Source organism: Mastacembelus armatus, chromosome 22 (assembly GCF_900324485.2).
Source record: "Mastacembelus armatus chromosome 22, fMasArm1.2, whole genome shotgun sequence".
Classification (NCBI taxonomy): domain Eukaryota; kingdom Metazoa; phylum Chordata; class Actinopteri; order Synbranchiformes; family Mastacembelidae; genus Mastacembelus; species Mastacembelus armatus.
Window position 1 is genome coordinate 9,124,702 of NC_046654.1, and position 18,669 is coordinate 9,143,370.

The 18,669-nt window shown below is 38.7% G+C and overlaps 1 protein-coding gene across 4 annotated transcripts in view; it reads right to left on the bottom strand.

Moving 5' to 3' along the window:
- Positions 1–31: 31 nt before the first annotated feature.
- The window catches only part of myo6b (myosin VIb), a 31,144-nt gene continuing 12,506 nt past the window's right edge, over positions 32–18,669 (bottom strand). For 2 of the 4 annotated variants that reach the window (XM_026307149.2, XM_026307139.2), the window contains 18 exons: positions 18,552–18,624; positions 17,355–17,482; positions 16,285–16,380; positions 15,578–15,748; positions 14,391–14,429; positions 14,064–14,157; positions 13,458–13,588; positions 13,148–13,225; positions 12,873–13,002; positions 11,737–11,827; positions 10,727–10,877; positions 9,246–9,454; positions 9,028–9,106; positions 6,922–7,082; positions 4,378–4,481; positions 2,780–2,914; positions 1,679–1,897; positions 933–1,132 (listed from right to left, as the gene is read on the bottom strand). In XM_026307149.2, coding sequence (XP_026162934.1) covers positions 933–1,132; positions 1,679–1,897; positions 2,780–2,914; positions 4,378–4,481; positions 6,922–7,082; positions 9,028–9,106; positions 9,246–9,454; positions 10,727–10,877; positions 11,737–11,827; positions 12,873–13,002; positions 13,148–13,225; positions 13,458–13,588; positions 14,064–14,157; positions 14,391–14,429; positions 15,578–15,748; positions 16,285–16,380; positions 17,355–17,482; positions 18,552–18,624 — 2,289 coding nt within the window. Of the gene's footprint in view, positions 1,133–1,678; positions 1,898–2,779; positions 2,915–4,377; positions 4,482–6,730; positions 6,782–6,921; positions 7,083–9,027; positions 9,107–9,245; positions 9,455–10,726; positions 10,878–11,736; positions 11,828–12,872; positions 13,003–13,147; positions 13,226–13,457; positions 13,589–14,063; positions 14,158–14,390; positions 14,430–15,577; positions 15,749–16,284; positions 16,381–17,354; positions 17,483–18,551; positions 18,625–18,669 lie in introns of all 4 variants that reach the window. The other 2 variants (XM_026307120.2, XM_026307130.2) reach the window with 2 other exon arrangements.

The window sequence follows — 18,669 nt, forward strand, 5'->3', positions numbered from 1 at the left end:
AAAGAACACACAAAATCAAGAACATATTGGCATACATTTATTTTCGCCAATATTCCAGTGCAAAGGCCAAACTACAACAGAAAATCAGAGGAAATGTATGAAAGCCAACATTACAGTCCAGTTGTAAACTGTATTTTTCACTAAATAAGTGCGAGTTTAAACAAAGCTTATACTAATGTTTGCATGTCCAGTGAGATGATTGAAAAATTCCCGACTTCACCCACAAAACCTAATAATTATCTTAAGAAAATACATAATCACACACACGCACAATTACAATTTATATCTGTGAAACAACCCCAAACCCACATAACAGCAAGCATGAAAACAAATTTCTTACACTTTTCATATCAAATAAGTAACAAAAAAAGATACAGACAGAGCTGAGAAGCTGAGAAAGAAAATGTGCATGTGTGTGGAAAAATTCAGTTTCTCCTAATCAAATCACATTAATAGACAATGGTATTCTTAATATCACAACTCCATAAAACTTGACTTGAAAGCCAAGTCTTACACACTATTAAAAGCATTTCTGCATATTTTCTCTAAAAGTCTAACATATTGTCCCTATAGTAATGTTAGACAGTAATGTTTTTAGGTTTATAGCTATTTTAGATTTTTTTTTTTTTTTTTTTGCTGTGCACCAGTTAAGACTTTCATGGTGTAGTGCAGTGATACTGCTTTTTAAGGCCTCACAGTATGATATTGCATTGTTGAAAAGACTGAACACAAACACTAACTCTACACCATAATGTGTTACACTGCAAAGTAAAGCCATAAAAACTGGAAACAACAACATACCAAAATCTTTCTCCTTAATCTTAATCCCCAGATGCTCTGTGCTGCCCTTGAATGTGCATGTTTGTGTTTGTAAGTGTGTGTGTGTCGGTATCAGGACCAAACGGTTGTGAGCTTATCTTGTGCGCTCTGGTTCACTTGAGGAGACTCTGAAGCATGGCGGTAGCGTATGTGGGACGGGCCTGCTTGGATTCAATGGCCTTCTTGAGGTACTGAATTCCATCACAGCGTTCCCAGATTTCTTCAAACTGCCTGGGCAGGATCTCTGCCCCCCTTTTCCTGGTCAGACCTGTCTCCTCCAGACTCAGCTCGCACATCTCCATATCGTCTTTGCCTGAGTGGTGGAGGAATGGGGTTAATGACAAAATATGTACTAGACTAAACAGCAGAAACCTCCATTTACTGTACATTTTCGTGACACACAAAGTACTGCTAAAACTGTCGTGAAAGAAAATCCCAATATGAATTCTGATAAAACCTAAATTTGAGATGCAAGAATCAGTAAAGTGTAATATTAAAGTTCTTTAATAAATCCTGCTCCAGGAAGGTAAATATATTTGGTTTTTGTTTCACAGAACTAGTGTGACTGTGATCATTTACTGGCCTGTAGTTTATGCTGCTGTTCAACTGCACTGCATTAAACAGGGAGGTGTTTCTGTGATTTAGCATAACATCTCTGATATAAATGGGGTGGACAAACTTTAGAAATACCTGTCAGTATAATGCAATACAGACTACATATGCAGCAGATAGTTTTAGCAAGGTTGTACCTAATAAACTGCTAAGTGAGTGCATGAACTGTGATAAGAACAGTCACAAACAAATGTAGCTTAATTTTAAAGGGCCAAAGGGGATGTGGACGCCTCAGCTTCAAACTCACCTGCGACCAACACAATAGGCTGTTTGTCTGGGTGGAGCTCCATCTGTCTCGCTATCCAGGGTCCATCGAAGTGGGCGTACCACCAGCCCTTCTTTTTATTCTGGGGGTCCTTGTACTGGTCAGCTGGACGGATGAAAGGAATACGGAAATATCGCTGCTGGCGGTTCATGGCCACTTCTTGGTGCTGGGCTGTCATTGGAGGAGCTGGGTTTTGTTCAGCTGCAGCAGAACAAAGTGATCATTCAAATATTAGGTCTGAATTAAAAGTGAAGGCTGTTTAGAAAAGGACTGCAGGGAGTAGTATTCACAAAAAAGTCTATTATATAATAGAAATATACAAATATAACCTTATAATGCAGAGTGAGGTAAAAACAGTTCAAAACATACAAGACCCAGGAAATGCTCAAGTAAATACCACATAAAAAGCCTGGTAAAGCACCTTTTAGCCTCTTATGAAATGGTCTTCATAAAACCCTTACTGTATCAGAAGAGGCCAAGAACAGGATCCAAATATAAGGCAAACAAAGCACAGCTAGTGTGGCTTTCAGGTGCTCTCATATCACAAATAAAAGGCGAGTAAATACACTGAATGTAGCTGCATGTAGAATGTTCCCATTCCCTATCAAACTTCATATTTATTTTAAAGATAAAAATGGGATGAGGGGGAATACAGAGCACTCATTTCAAGCAGCTAAACAACCCTGCTGTGTTTGTGTTGGAAGCAGACCATGCTGGGTTGTGTTGAGGATGAAGTGAGCATGAAATGTCATACTAGCAGCAACTAAACCTGAGAGGGTTTGGCTGGCAGTTACTTGCTAATTAGAACAAATATTTCTGGCAGAGTCAGACAGAAGGCGACTTGTGTTCTTAGGCCTTGGTGTTTCATTGGCTAATTGAACGTTAGAAAACACAGCTAGGGTATTTGTGTGCAGATAATGAATTCCTGCCATAATAAACATTAATGATAAGTGCCTCAGTTGAGGTGTGGATAACTTGATGTGCTGCGTTTGTGAATATAGGGACCAGTGTTCATATCCACAGGTAAAGCATTAGAACTAAAATCATTTAGGGCAAGAGGGTGATAGATTTTACTCTACTAACCATAGTCAGTGACAGATTTAGGAGCTCTCTGATCACTTCCATCATCGTTGCGCTTCTTGTTCTTGGACTTCCATGCGTGATAGACCTTTAGGCGACGGTGAAACTCCTCTCTGCACGCTGCCAGCAGCTCAATATCTGTCCACACAAAGTGACACCAGTGACTACTCAAATTATGACAACAGGGTGAAATATCAGGACAAATGTGTGAAACATCCCATAATTTGTTTGAACTCTTGATTTTTAGTCCCCAGAATGGGTGAAAACTCAAAAAGCCAAAAAACATTTCCTATAACAATGTGTGACATCTTTTATAAAATCCTTCCCGACTGCTAAATACCAGAGTCTTTTCAAATCCCCAGCTTCAGTCTGTATCACTGTTTGAAACCCAAACTGAGATAACCATCAGTTTTTTCATAGAGTAAAAACAGCCCCTTCCAGAGCCAAAATAAAGTAAATAAAACCTGTTTTTACAGACTGAGCAGTACTTGTGATTTGTGCCAAGTACTGAATGTGTTTGTGTTTGCGTTAGTTTGTTTCTAATCAAACTTTAACAAATGTCTAACATTACAATAAGCTTCAAATGTATTGCAGTTCTTCCCCAAAACATTTTTTATCTGATGACTTTAATTGTAGATTGACTTAGAAACCACAAATACCACCCAGATGAAGACCAAGTAGCTGAAAACACTTAGAGAATAAAGCATGGTAAACTGGATAATGGTTCATTCATTTTGATGAAGTGAAAAATATAGCACAGTCTACTAAGGAGTCTGGGGGGATTACAGTATGTTTTCTTCCCTGTTATGAAAACAAAAAACATTCACAGCATACAGTTCTTTTAGAGAACATAAGGCCATAATCAGACTTCAAACACAGCTTTTTGGTATCACCACCAGCACCCACAAGGTAAAATGGGTTCCACAAATTAGCCAGATGTCCTTGGAATCCCATAGAGGATATCAGAGCCCCTTATAGTGATCAGAGTACTGTATACAGTGGCAATTATAAAGGCATCAGGGGAGGGAGCAGAGAAAGGCATCTGCTTTTCATGCTGACTGAGGAGAGGAGAGGGTTGGCTGGGCATGACTAGGAAGGGCAGAAGTTTGCCATCCTCCATAATGGAGATAATTTTCTCTTTCCACTACTAAAACGCGTTCTGATGAGTTGTAGCAGCTGTGGGAACATCCTCGCATCAGCTTTTTTTTTCCCTTTTCCCCCCATACAAGACATTTTGTGTCCACACTCTGTACAGCTGCAGCCTCGGATTTTAAAAAGCCACTTTGGCTACTTGAAAAATTACAAAAAATGTCAGCATGCAGATGAGAAATTTGTGTGTGTATAGAGATGGTGCCAAACATTTTAGGTTATCCAATGTGCCAAAACATGAGCTGCTGCTGCTGAATTATTTAACGTAAGGGGAAAAAAAAAACTGTAAACACATTTGGAAAGACGAGGGCAAAGATGTGTGTCATGCAGAGATCATCTACCCCGGTCTGCTTATAACGGCTGGTTGGGTGTACACGCCGTCTGTCCCATACATGTGTTCTGTTGATAGATGTGGCATCATGCTGAAATTGGGTGTGTTTTGGATTTCTCACCACAGGAAGTGTTGATGACATCTCGCAGCTCAGCATACTTCCACTTGCTGAGGTCATACTTCTTCACACCAGCAGCTGCCTTGGTCGCCTGCACCTGAGGACCCCTGTGGCAAAGAACAGATGAATGTGGGTGAGATAGAGAGAAAAATGGTGAATATGCAGACAGATACACTAAGTGTGACGAGGTGGGAGCAACCAGGTTTAAGGACTAAGGGCTTCTTATTTTTCGACACTGAGCACGTAGCTCCTAACAAAAACAGTACCTTACATAAAACTAAAATCCCAAAGCTTTGAGGGTTTTCTGATACTAGATTTAATCATTTTCAAGCATAGCGTGATGTTAAACAGGATTTTAATCTCAGACAAACAGATGAATATTAAAAGATACATAGGATTTATTAAGTGTCCCACTGTTAATGAAAAATGGAAACAGATGCCTCACTCCTTTTCAGTCCTCATTGTCTCAGCCGATTATGTTCACATTAGAGGCCCGACAGCAGGGAACCTGAAGCACCAAGTTTGTCCTTTTCCTTACATTTAAAGTGATGCAAAGCTCTTCTACTTACTTACTACTTGCTAGATGCCAATTTACATCTGCTGACGATATGTTTCTTTTTAGGGCCTACGTTAACAAGAAATGTGAGATGACTGAAAATGTGAGGTATATGCATGAAGCACTTTATGAATCAAACTGGTGGCACAGAGTTTCAGCTACTTCAATGGCTGCCGCAACTATCTGAGCTCATGTTGTGTCTCCAGCTTCCCTGCTGAGTTGAGGCTGCTAATTCAATAAATACGAAGGATTTACCTCCTCTATTTACAGTCAGCATGGCTGCTAATGACTCAGAGTAGAGGATTACCAATGTACAAATCATTAGCCAGATTAGTAGTTCCATTTATAATTCAAACTGGAGGGAAAGATGAAATTCTGCCTAAGACGTTTGATGGTGATGAACCAGGGCTGAGACTACTTTTGCTGCAAGCACGAAAAAAGTCAAACAATGGCCAGGTCTCTGTGTTTTGGCACTAGGCGAGCAGGAATTAGATAGTTGGAAGAGGATGATGGAGGGAAGCTAGGGGGTTTCGGCTGTCCTTTACTTACTATGCCAGCAATGCTAGCCAGGGTGTTTACTTCTAATGCGCGCATGCTTTCATGTGCTTTAAGCTCTATGGTGTGTGCATGCAACACATGTGGCCTTTGGAGCTGCTTTCCTGCCATAGATCTGCGTGTGGTTGCCAGGGGTCAGCTGACTCACAGGGTTAGGAGATGCATGCAATGTGGCTCCTGGATGCCTGAGCCAGGACTGATAAGATTACAGACTATTGGATCAAATGTAATTCTGTGCTCACCGTACCTACGGATAAGGCTCCTATAGGCTTTAGAGAACTTTTGGCTTCAAACACGAAGTAGGGCTGGAAATTCAGACCCATGGTCAAAGTATCTGATTCTGAATTAAGACTAAGCTTTAGGAGTATGAGGTGGGTAGTAGCTATGATATATTGTATTTGGGTTTGCCAGATATGTGTCTTTTAAACATACAGTAGATTCATTAAATGTTTACTCAGTTTCTAAGTTACATTAAAGTGTATTGTTGGTAGCCATATTTACAGTTTTATGCTGTAACTGTAACTTCCTGAAATTCTTCGATTGCCTCTTTCTACTGATGAGCTGGATAGTTGTGTGTTATTTACATTATATCAGCTTCTCTTCATTTTGTTTTCGTCTTGGGGAACGACTGCATCCTTTACACACAATTGCTGTAAATTTCTACATTAAAAAAAGAATATTGTGACTTATTTTGTGTCACAAAATAGTTATCTTCTAAGAGACATCTTTTCCAAGACCTAAAGCTCACTGATACCTCTAATGAGATTAATCTAGAAGTACTGTAGTTGAGTTAGGACCTACAACAAAATGTAAGTTGAAATATCAGGCTGTTATAAAGCAGTCCATGTCCTCTGGATACAGAGGACATGGACTGCTAACAAATTTATAAAAATTAAAAGAGGGAAGAACATAGATAGCCTGAGCTTGTTTTGTGCACCAGCAGACAAGCTTTAAGCACTTGAGAATCATGCAAAGCACATTACGATCAGAAAAGACCAGATACTGCACATTCTGATCCACCTGTCACTTATGATTTCTTCTAAATTTGACAAGTGATTCTTAAAATCGAAAGGAGTTTTATGTTGGCTTTGTATTGCTGGTTGTAATCTTGCATCTCTTTTAAGCAGCTGGGAGATTTAGGACTGTGAAAGACATTAAGACAGGACAGGAGTGAGTGAGTAGTTAATGTTGGTGTTAGGTATGCTTGGATATGGGCAGTCACAGAAGGTTTTACTGATATCTTACATGGCTCTGGCTGAGGAGGAAGAAATAGGAAGATCTGAAAAACACTCCTCACTGGGAGAAAACACAGTAACACGAGAAACAGTTACACATGCATGCTAAAGTCAGCACGGCTTGTTTATTGTGCACTACAATTGTGCACAAGTGCAGTAGGTATAGTGCAAAGGCATGCATTGGGTTCCCATATATAATACCTTCTCAGGCTTGCATCCATCTGCCCCTCCTCAGTGATGAGCTCCGCCTCACTCTGAGCGATTCTCATGGCTAACTCCCTGTCTCTTCTCTCCTGCTCCAGTATGGCAGTGCGCTGGACCTGCTCCTCACGCTCCAGAGCCAGCTGAATTTCCACCTCCACCTGAAAACACACAACACACACTATACCACTTCTGCTCTTAATGTGGCTTTCTAAAATCTACATAAACATAAATCGTGTTTAAACACTTATGCTTCCCTGTGTCCGACCCTTTGTAACAATCGAAGCTCGGCTCATTAGGACGGTTTATTCAGGCTGTGGGGCTGCTAATAAAGCTTTAGTAGGTATTTAATAAAATATCTATCAATTGTGATCAGAGTGAAGCATGACAACCGAAATTGGCTTTCAGTGTAAATATTGATCTGCTTTATAGCCAGTGTAAGCAGGTTTTATATACAACCATGCATCTTTAAAAGTCTGAAGCATAGATATAATTCATAAAATCTATAATCCAGTTACTTCAAAATAAGTTGACTCATATGTATTGTTTGCAGAGCAATGTCCTTGTAATGCACTGACTTACCTACCACAAGAGTATCCTGAACAAAAAAAAGACATAAAAACAGCTCCAGAAATATTCATTACAGCACTGTAACACATGGGACGGCTCCAGCTGAGTGGAGTGGTGCCCCCTCTCTAAGAGAAGAAATTCTACAGAGACAAAGACTGGATGATACAATAAATTAGATTAGGTGGAACAACACCATGATATAAAGTTTGGAAAGAGCCAGATACAGTGCCAGACTAACCTTTGACACAGCAGAAAATAGCAGCAAACACAAAGTAAAAATGCCATCGAAGTCACAGTAGGCACCTTCAGAAAGTTTACTGGTGCAGATTTGAGCATTAGAACAGCAGATAAAAAAGTCTCTCCTGTGACATCTGGTTTATGACAGCCTGGTGTCAACTATCTCACTGCCAGAAAGAAAAAAAAAATCTATGCAAATGTCCAACTGGCCTGGGGTGAATAAAAGGAGCTGTAGATGTACAGAAAGTGTGATGTCTGTGTAACAGATGGATGAATGGATGGTTAGGAACAGTGAGACATAATGTCAAATCAGGTTAATGTAGAGAAAAGTTAGAGGAAGAAAATATTAAAATAAAACCATGACAATTAGAGATGAGTAATGCAGCCTGAGATGGATAAAGTTGATAAAACTGCAGATGAAAAAACAGCTATGATGATAAATGACAGGATAGTGCTTAGGGGTTCTGTTCAGAGAAACTTGGTAGAAAGTAAAACCATCAATCAAGACCCTGGAAACCCCTTTGAGAAACTTGACCAGTGTCATGACCCAGCTGCTGCTGTGGGAAACTAAAGAGTAAATAAATCCTATACTTAGGGAGGACAGCTGCTTTACTTTGTTGCCATTTTAGATAGTGATGATTTTTTTTTATCATTGCCAATGAATATGAAAATGTTCTTCATCAAAAAAGCTTTAGCTCTATAAAAGGTCTGAAAATACTCATAGTTTTAGCACTGTCCAAAACCTAAATAGAAGATTTTAAAAAAGCAAGTGTTTACTTGATTATCAAAACAGCTTCAACATTATTTTCCTGTCATTGTCTAAGTTTCTCTAACTGTACTAATCCATTGATTTCTTGTTTTAAATCTATTGCTTTCCACCTGAAAGACAGCTGGGATAGGCTCCAGCAGATCCCCGTGACCCTGGTTAAGGAATCAGCGGGTATAGAAAATGGATGGATGGATGGAAATGTATTGCTATTATGCACACAAGCTATATTCCTGTAAAATAAGCTTCTGTGGTAAACCCTGTGCATTGCTCAGTTTGTTTTATGTGTTTTAACCTTGAAATGGGAGAAATCATAACAATTCTGGGTTTTAGTGGTCAGTCACCTCAGGAGTGACCTCACTTGAGGTAAACATGAAGCTGAAGGAGTCATGCATTTATTAACATTGGTACTTAAAATAAAGTCTTCCAAAAGTTAAAAGCTGAAGGTTATGACAGTTTGTTCGGGCATGTTCCCAAAGTCCCAGACATTTTCAGCAGCACAGTGGAAAAACATCACTGAAGGTGGTCCAAACCTGTCTAACTTTCTCTTCTTCTTCTCTCTTTTTTCTGTCCTCCTCTTCCCGCTTCCTCTTCAGCTCCATCTCTGCTTTCCTAACATATTTGGAGAAAAGGAACCCTTACTGACCCTTACTGGGAGTAAACCCAACTAAGATGGAGAGAAAAATTACAGTTTCAACACTTTACTAATGTGTTTACTAACATTCCCATAGATTCCCTCTGCAGCACTTACAGTCTTCTCTCCTCTTCCTCCTGCTTGCGTCGTTGCTCTTCCTTCTCCCTCGTCTTCCGCTCCTTCTCCATCTCTTCCTCAATGTGCTTCAGCCTCTCACTCTCCTCCTGCTCCTGCTTCTTCTTTTGCATGGAGGAGAGCAGCACCTCTGAGTGTTTCACCAGCTTCTGGTATTCTGTGTCAATTTCTTTCCAAGTCATCACTGTGGCCTGGAGGTCAAAAGAAAAAGAGGTCACAGAATAAAGACTATTTTAATTCTTGAACTTTAATGTCAAATCAATTCTCAGCCTTGAACTTCAGTGGAGGTTGCTGCAGGATGCTTTACATGCTATTCTGAGTTTATTAGTGGCAACATTCAGTCAGTGGAGGGAATTTTCAAGAAATGTCAGAGAGCACTTAGCATAGTTTGGCACAGACCCCATTGTTATAGTAAGACCCTGCCTTGTATTAAAAAAAGAAAGACACTGACCGACTGACACTTGCACACTGCAGCCACGTTTCTCTGTTCCCCACTATATATTTGTCAGAGAATCAGAGGGCGGAGATGAGGTCATTGTGTTGTGCAGCTTCATTAGAGTGATTCTCTAACAGTGACACAGGGAGGGATGATGACAAGGTCTTGTCCCCAGTGTATTGAGTTGTATTGAGTGACAGCCGTTGGCATCTCATGCATTATTCACTCATAGACACCATGCTAGGCACGATTTCTAAGTGGTCAGAGTGCCATGAGTGTCACCAGTGGCGCTTTTAATAGGCTAACAGAGGAAGTGGAGAGTGATTGGCATAGAGGGGACAAAAGGGGTCAAGAGTACATTGGTGCTTCAGTGTCAATTAGAATATTGTGAAGAGCCTGTATGCTGTCTAATCACACCTGCTGATTGCATACAGGTAACCACACAGTAGAAAATTTCAAGAAAATCACCACTATTGGGGATTTCAATGCCCAGATGTCTAGATGGCATGTGGATGTGTTTGTGATGATTTCTTGTACCTACAGGGTCCAATAAGATCGGTGGTTATTGCACAGGGAGAGCTGGGATTTCACTAACCAAGTTTGATGATTTAGCAAAAGAGCCTCACTAAATTAAATTATTGGAGAAGAAAAGATTTCTTCTTCACCCAGCTCTTCTTTTTATCCTGAGGTGATTGAAAATATTGATTCCTAGAGAAGAATGAGAAAAGGGCAAAGCAAACCTAGGAAAGGGCAAGGTGTACAACAGGAGAAGACTGGTTGTGTTTAGGAGCTCAAGGTGCAAACACAGTGAAGCATGTAAAATGCAATCAGTCCTGCCTAAAGCAACACATGTGGATAAAAACATATAAAGAAGAGCAAATTATTTGGTGTATACTATATTGTTCAGACTGTATCATGTCCTAACCACTTCAAAAACCGTTGACATGAGTAGCTTTAAAATCCTCAGAGAAATAATCCTTGGGTGATATGGACAAAGTGAACACATTTAGGCCCGCTTAGGACTCACCTTTATCTTGACTAACAGAGAGTCTATGGAAGCAGCCAGCTCCTCAACCTGTTTGGTCATGTCCTCTTTGCCCTCCTTTAGCCCGTTCACCACCTCGTTAAACTGTTTCATGTGCTTCTTCAGGTTTTTAACCTTCACCAAACCATTGATGCTATGAGAGGAGGGAAAAATGCACTTAGATATGAGCATGGCATTAACAAAACAAAACATGGAACTAATTAGAAATGACAAAATCATAAAAGGAACAATTTAGTGCATTCGATTAAATACAGTGAGATAAAGAAAATATATTTCAAAGTTAAAATCATGTGGCCTGAAAACTGTCCAGCCTTTCTTTTTATATGTAAATCAGTGTAATTACACAAAGTACGTTGGACCTAGAGCAGAAATTAATCAATTCCAATGTGATTTGGGGCAACCAGCTAACATCATTTATCACATAAAAGTATTAGCTACTTACAGCAGGTAAAAAAACAATATCACGGGTCAGAGGTGTGTATTTGCATCTTTTGGCAAATACACCTTCTAACAATGTGGGTGGTGGCTAGCAGTCATTCATAGCGCCATATCACTCCGTCATCACCAAGCTATTCTCGTCAAGCCATTTAAATCTCACTCAGGAATACACTGCTGTTTCACTGCAACTTCAAAAAAAAAAAACACTCCCCCTTTTAGGTTTTAGACATTTCAGAAGAGACCTCAGATACTCGTCCTTCTATTCCTATAATTATATATTACTGTTACGTATAAGCATGAACCTTGAGCTACACATGCACACTGCTATGAAACATTTCCACATGCATCCATTGATTTGAACTCCAAAATGCACGATGTGGAAAAGCCATCAAAATCCACCAAGCGTGAATCTGTTTAAATGTAAAAGCACAGGGTGAAAGAATAAAGAGAGAGAGTAAAGGGCACAGACTGAAAGATGATAAAAATTATGCATGTGTGTCAAAGTGTGTGTGTGTTGGGGGAGGGAGGGATACAATCAGCAGGGGTAGACTCACCGTGGCTTATGTTTCTTCTTACACAGCCACATGCGGACAGTCTTCTGAATCTTAATGCAGGCCAAAGCTCTGTAGCTCATCTTGTTCCTAACTGTTGAAAAAAATGGCAAGAATGTATTTAAAGAAAGATTTATGAAATACTTATAAATAAATACATAATATAAATACTTATCACACACAAATCTACACAACTGTCCTTGTTAAGGGCATGAGAACCCTGCTTTGCAAATACCACAGGTATAACAAGAACAATGTTCAGCAATGCCCATTTAAGATATTAGTAGAATAACAAATACAAAAATGTTTTATGATAAACACCAGAAAGTCTGACCTGACCTGAAAAGCTAAAGCCTAAATTGTAATCTAACACAGCTAATAAAACAGCTACTGCTACTGTATAATGGACTAATTGATCAGACTCTATACATTATACATGCAAAGGACCAGGACTAGGAACATAAATGTTCTTTGGTCACTAATGCAAAAAAGAGGCAAGGTTCTGTTAGAACGGTAATGTATTTTCGTTTGATGCTTTTACACGAACAAGCAGAATCTAGCCTCCACTTTGTTAACTGGTGAAAGTCAATAACTTGGCATAGAGTGTAATGGTTTAAGTAAAACTGCTTTTAGAGTACTATTCCTTATTGCTCGAGGCTGCTGCTTATAATATTCAGAATGAATGGAAAAGTGTAAATGATATTAGCATAGATGTCACAGCTATATAATAAATTGTGAGGAAATGACACAGCATCTTAAAGTCATCCATTAGAAATAAAATAGCTTAACTAACAAAAATAGGGTATGCTGATGGTCTTTCATCAATTATTCATTTTTATTGAACTTTCTGTGTAGAAGTCTCTTTCCACAGTTCAAGTTCAATTGATTTTCCAATGTTGGGGTTTGTTCAAAAGTGGTGTAAGTGTCATCTGTCCATTAGAAATGACTTACTATTACTATTTTTACTGATAAGGTCCCTATCTGAAACAGACATAACCAAAGACACTTTTTACCTGTTGTGTATAACGAGACAAAAGTATCATATCATCTCAAAATTAAATACAGTAAATGATGCTTGTTATGACAATGACAAAAGACATTTTAAATCTTTTCTAAATTACTGTATATATCTAACATACGTTTGATCACCGACAGGCAGCACCACTGGACCTTCTTCCAGCGGCTGCACAGCAGCCACTTGTTAACTTTCTCCAGCAGCTCCGCGAGGTGGTCTGGATCGGACTTCATGATCTGGTCAAACTCTGCAAACTGAGGCACACACAGGCAAAGAGACAATCACAAATTAAGCTTTAACACTTTTCCTTTAGAGTATATGGCATATTTGTGTTTTGCAGAATATACATAATGAACTGCAACACTGAGAACATAAATAATCATGTTGATTTTACTGTACCTTTCCAGGGCGGAAGAACACTCTGGTCAATCCAAACTTGAAATCGTTGTCATTAAGTCCCAGAGCTTTGAACAAAGCCTATAGAGGAACCCATTTCCAGTAAGTAACACATTAATATTGTATACGTTGTAAAAATGTAGGGCACTAAACTGTTTAGTAATAATTTCCCAAATGGGTCAGCAAGACTATAGGCTGTTTTACAAAACTAATTAGGCTTTATTTTAAACCGATTAGCTCATTATTTAAATCCAACAGTACACTTTGTATTTCTCCAGTCAAGGAGAAAACTATACAGCTCATGTAATCCCACCTTGCAGAAGAGTCGTGGATTCAGTCGTGTAAGTTTTTCCGGCATGTACTGTTTATACATGTTGTAGAGTTCATGGAAAGGGGCTCTGGAAGGGAACCCTCCTTGCATCAGATCCAACACAGACACCATTCCTGATCAAGACAAACAATGAAGAAAAATTGTCCTAACAAGAAAGGCTGTTAAAGTGAAATGTGATAGCCTGAGGAATTATAATACACCGTGAAATGTGCACTACTGACAGAACCATTATGAGCGTGAACGTAAGCAAGCTGAAATCTGTTAGTTTACATACAGCACACGCTATTTTGTTTTATTCCTGACAAGAACCTTATTAGTGACTGATGTGTATGTGTAAGGGCAAAATAACATAAAAGCTGTTTGAAAAAACAATGATACTTTAATATAATCACAATCACAACAGCTGTTTCAGGATCTCATTTCCACTGAATTTCAATTAGCAGCATGCAGTTACGCAGTTTGCACATTTTTTTATGTTTCTGGGTGAATGTATCGTTAGAACATTTACTTATTCTAAAGATTGGAAATATATATACTATATTTGTATCATACACACATGGTGTTTTTTTACATTGTTCTAGGACCCACCTGAGCACTGCAGCTGGGAGAGAATCTGAGCCCCTTCAAACTGGTGGCTGACCATCTTCAGGTTGGGTTTTACACAGCGGATGAAACTTGAGCCCTGCACACCCAAAGATTAATCAGGAATGTCTCAGCACTGTACTTGTCAGTCTGAGCCACTAATCTTTATGACTGGCATCTGAGTAAAAACATGTACTTCCTATAATAGTGTTACTGCGATAAATTAACATATTCTAGTACATACTTTAGGTTCTAAAGGGTGGTTTATTTTACACTGATTTAAAGGGATGTGTACATATTTCACAGTGAAAATATGATGCAAATTTTACTCACAGTGCTGCGAAGTTTCTCCAGTAGAAGGTTCAGTTGGGTCTGTGTGTGCAAGCAGACAAAAGAAAATGTTTATTTGTTTCATATTTTTATGATAAAGTTTGCCAAGACAGATGCTTGATGAGGTATGAGTGCTACATGTCCTTGTCGAATGGTGAGGGAAGGGAGCAATTAGGGAATTATTAATTAAGGAAATATTGTACATGAAGTTACAATTACTGTTAATCAAATGCAGCTGCCTAGCTAAAGACTGCCTCTTCTGACAGACTCTGTTTATCTTAAAACAAAAAACAAATGTGGCTTTGTTGGCTATTGGTATCTTGTTGAAAGAAGCACATGATCTTTGTGCTTGGATCAGTGTCTGGTACATTAGTGATGAGAGCATAATAGCTGCAAATAAACCCCATAGCTATTGTAAAAGATGGTGCACAATTCTGAAATGGTGCAAAAACACTATTTATTCAATGGCAAAGACAGACACAGAAGTAGGTAAGAGAGTGTTCTTTGGTTGCTGTTACAATATGCTGCTGAAGGTTGTGTAACTCTGGCTCTCTCAACACATTGCAGCAAGAATATTTCAATTTCATTTATTTTTATTTTTTTAACTCCCCTTTCCTAACTCCTCTGTATTATACCTCAAGCTAACTTTATCCAGCTTTATCCACCACGGAAGGGTTTCTCAGAGGAAAGACAAGGAAGTCTAAGAGGGGGACCCTGAGTAAGGAGAAGAAAGAGGGATGGAAGAAGGGTGAACAGGATAAAAGTTATAGAACAGGCCTGGAGATTAGAGTTTAAAAAGGATGATAAAAGCACTGTTAACAAATTTTCACTTGCAAACAGTATTACTTGTAAAGCTCTAAACAAGACATTAAATGAAGCAGAAAATTAGCATTTTAAATTGTTAGTCTAGTGTAAAATTGTTTTTCTGGAAAAGTCCTGGACAACCAAATAGTATTGTCACCAATCCTGTTTGGGAAAACTAAAATGAATTAAGGCTATTGAAGTTATATTTTCCATGGCTCTATAAGACATTATAATATACAATAACACGTTATGATGTCTTTAAATGAAGTGGATTCTTCATCAGTGTTATCATAAAGAGAAAATGAGCAGCTTTTATTCACTTTTAATTCTGTTTATGGACTTTGTCTAATAGTCAGAAATGACAAAACTTTGACACCCATTCTGACCTTAAACTTGTTGCCAACGCTGATGAAGCTAAGTTTGCCCGCCTTCTGTTTGGAGTCTTTGGTGTTGCTGGAGTTCTCAAACAGCTCTCGAACAAATTTGTCTTTCGACTCACACACTAAGCTCTCCAAGGACATGTGGAGGGCATCATTATTCTTCTCCACAAAGCGAGTCTGTGGACACACACGCAAATACATACATTTATGTAGTGGCAGACTTGTATACAGATGTAAACAAATGAAGAAGGACTCAACCCCTGCAGCTCCCAGTGCTGCCAACATTCATCTGTAATACACATCGTCCAAGCAACTCTTTATAAGAAACTAAAAGAAAAATTTTAAAGCTGAAAAGTTGAAACTAGTGGATTCATCGATTAGCTGATTGAAGGTCAATGCATTCACTCTGACGATCAGTCATTTAAGGCTGTTTGTGCCCCAAAACAAATAATTTCACAACTTTAGGTAACAGTTTTTATAGATCAAACAAAGATCAGCATCTAAAAATAATCAGGAGATTATTCAACAATGAATTTAGCTGTATGCTTAACATAATTTGCTTCACGAACTGAGTTTTACTCTTAACGGCTTGTACCTACTTATTGTAAGACACAGTATAAATAGTGAATATTTTGTAAAAACGTTCTAATGCTGGGTTTGAATATCACCTTGCCCCAGTAGCACTATATAATAAGACCTGTGTTAGGACTTACTGTTTCATAGCAGACTGCTCCAGCAAAGTGTCGGATGATAAACCCTTCATCATCCCGGAGATTTCTGTGAATGGTCAGCTTTGACTTCCTGGGAACCTGAGTGTAAGAGGAATAAAACAATCTGTATTTAATGACAGCAATAATACATATATATATTTATTTTACTCTAATCGTATCCATCCCCTTCACAACATCAACAACAAAAGAAAGGTAGAGGGCTGTTTTGTGAAATGAAACTTAATGAAGTGCAGTGAAATCCAGCAAAAGAGCCAGACATTGTTTGAGAAATTTACTGTAGGCCTATTTTCAAGCTGTATCCTCTGTATAGGGTAGTTTATAGTTATTTAGTCTGTTTATTTGCATTAACTAGAAGGAAACCATCAACTGAATCACAGTCAAGCTATACATTTAAATGATTAACTTCATATGTGGCTCAAATATTATAAAGAACCTTAAAAATCCATTACCATCATTATTCTTTAGTATGAAAAATAAAATGTAGCACCCAGCATTTTTAAACTCCATTAACCTCATCAGTGAGGAGAACCATAATAAATTATCCTTCAAGTGTAAAATCTGTACAGCAGAAATGTTCACAGCATTTTCAAAGACTTTAGATTAAGATTAATGGCTTATTAAAAGCCAGAACAGCCTTTATTTGAGTAGTAACTCTCCTTGCAGTAGAGTATGGCTGGAGCCAGTCACCTCTAATCTTTAGCTTGACCTAGTGTCAAGGCCACACTACTAAAAAGATTTCATGCTTGCACAGATACAGGCAGAATAATGAACAACAGTGACAAAGACACAGAGGGAGGGACTGCAATTGTGTGTGTCATTCACGAAACTGCTGTAACAAACAAGTGGAGGAAAAAACAATCACAATGACAAAACCAGTGTGCAATTACAATGCTCCGTGGGTTCACAGAAAAGATTAATACACGTTGGCAAAATACTGGGAAGAAAGCAATGACAAAAGGACAGAAAGACAATAATAAACACAGCTGAAAAGCCGAGAGAAGTGTAGAAAGGGCAGAGGGTGAGGGAAGGAGATGTCAGCTAAAACATCTGACCGTTAGTCGGAAGTGGTCTTTATGTTTGCCGTGAACAGCCAGTGCAAAGTGTTGGTCACTGGGCTGAGGGAGACGGTTCTCTTCATCCAGAATGTCTAGGATTCCCACCAGCTTTGCTTCCACCAGATCTGCAAACAACAAATATTTGTATTGCGATGTTCAGCTCAACAGTATACAGTGGCATCAGTACAAACAGCAATAGCAATATCCTGTGGTGCCACATGACAAAAACATGTCAAAATAGAAAATGTTTCCAATCCATGTGTTTTACCAATAGTTTACAAATATTTTTAGGGACAAGAATAAAATATAAAGTATTTCGGATGTGTGGTGGGAATCACCATTATGGCCATGATGATACAGAAGTTACTACATCACTAAACATTCCTTGTCTAAAAATGAGATTTATTGGAAATTTCCAGCGTTTACTGTATCTGGACGTGAATATTCAAATCACAAAACATGTTCATCAGGATGCTCATTTAGCCATATCTGAATTATTCATACAGCATTCTGTGTTCAGAATATAATCTAATAGCCAAGGACCTTAGAAAAAATTTGCATGAACAAGCACCTGTGCATAAATCCTGAAGATTGATGAGTGAATTAATGGCTAACCCAAACGGTCATTTGCAAGTCATAAATGTTATTCACGGCTGTCAGTTAACCTCGCACCTGAATAATCACAGCCTTTGAAATACAAATCAGATTGCTTCACCTTGATACACTGACTACTTCATCCCGTTAATTTGAGGATTCATTTGAGGACACATATAACAAAAACAAGGGGGTATCGTTTCTTCAGCTTCTCGATGCACAAAAGAGGCCATAAAACCTACAAATACTCATTACACTTGCTCCCTTCAGACAGATTTATATGCCAGCTTCTTAGATGATGAGAAGTCGTATTTTTCCCTTCTGACAGGTGTATTTTCGCTGTCTGACGCGCAGCACAGAGCACAAGGAAAGGCCCCAATGAATGTCCATGTGGGTGAGCTGATGTTACACAACCTTAGTACATTTGTGGTGTGTGGGTGCAACACAGAGCATTACAGCTCTGTCATTCATTGTCACTGATCATTTCAAAGTAGTCATCTTTCAGCTTCAGAATGAATTATATTTTTCTATTATTTTGTTCTTTGACTTTAGTTTAATTTCAAAATAAGACTGAGAATAAGAACAGAGAGAGCAGCTTACCTATGCAGTCCTGGTTGTCAACATAATGCACCTCGTTCACTCCCAGCCCTTCTTTTTGATAAAGTTCTTGCTCCTGCACAGACATGCCCAAAAGACAAATGTCAACACAAGAAAATTG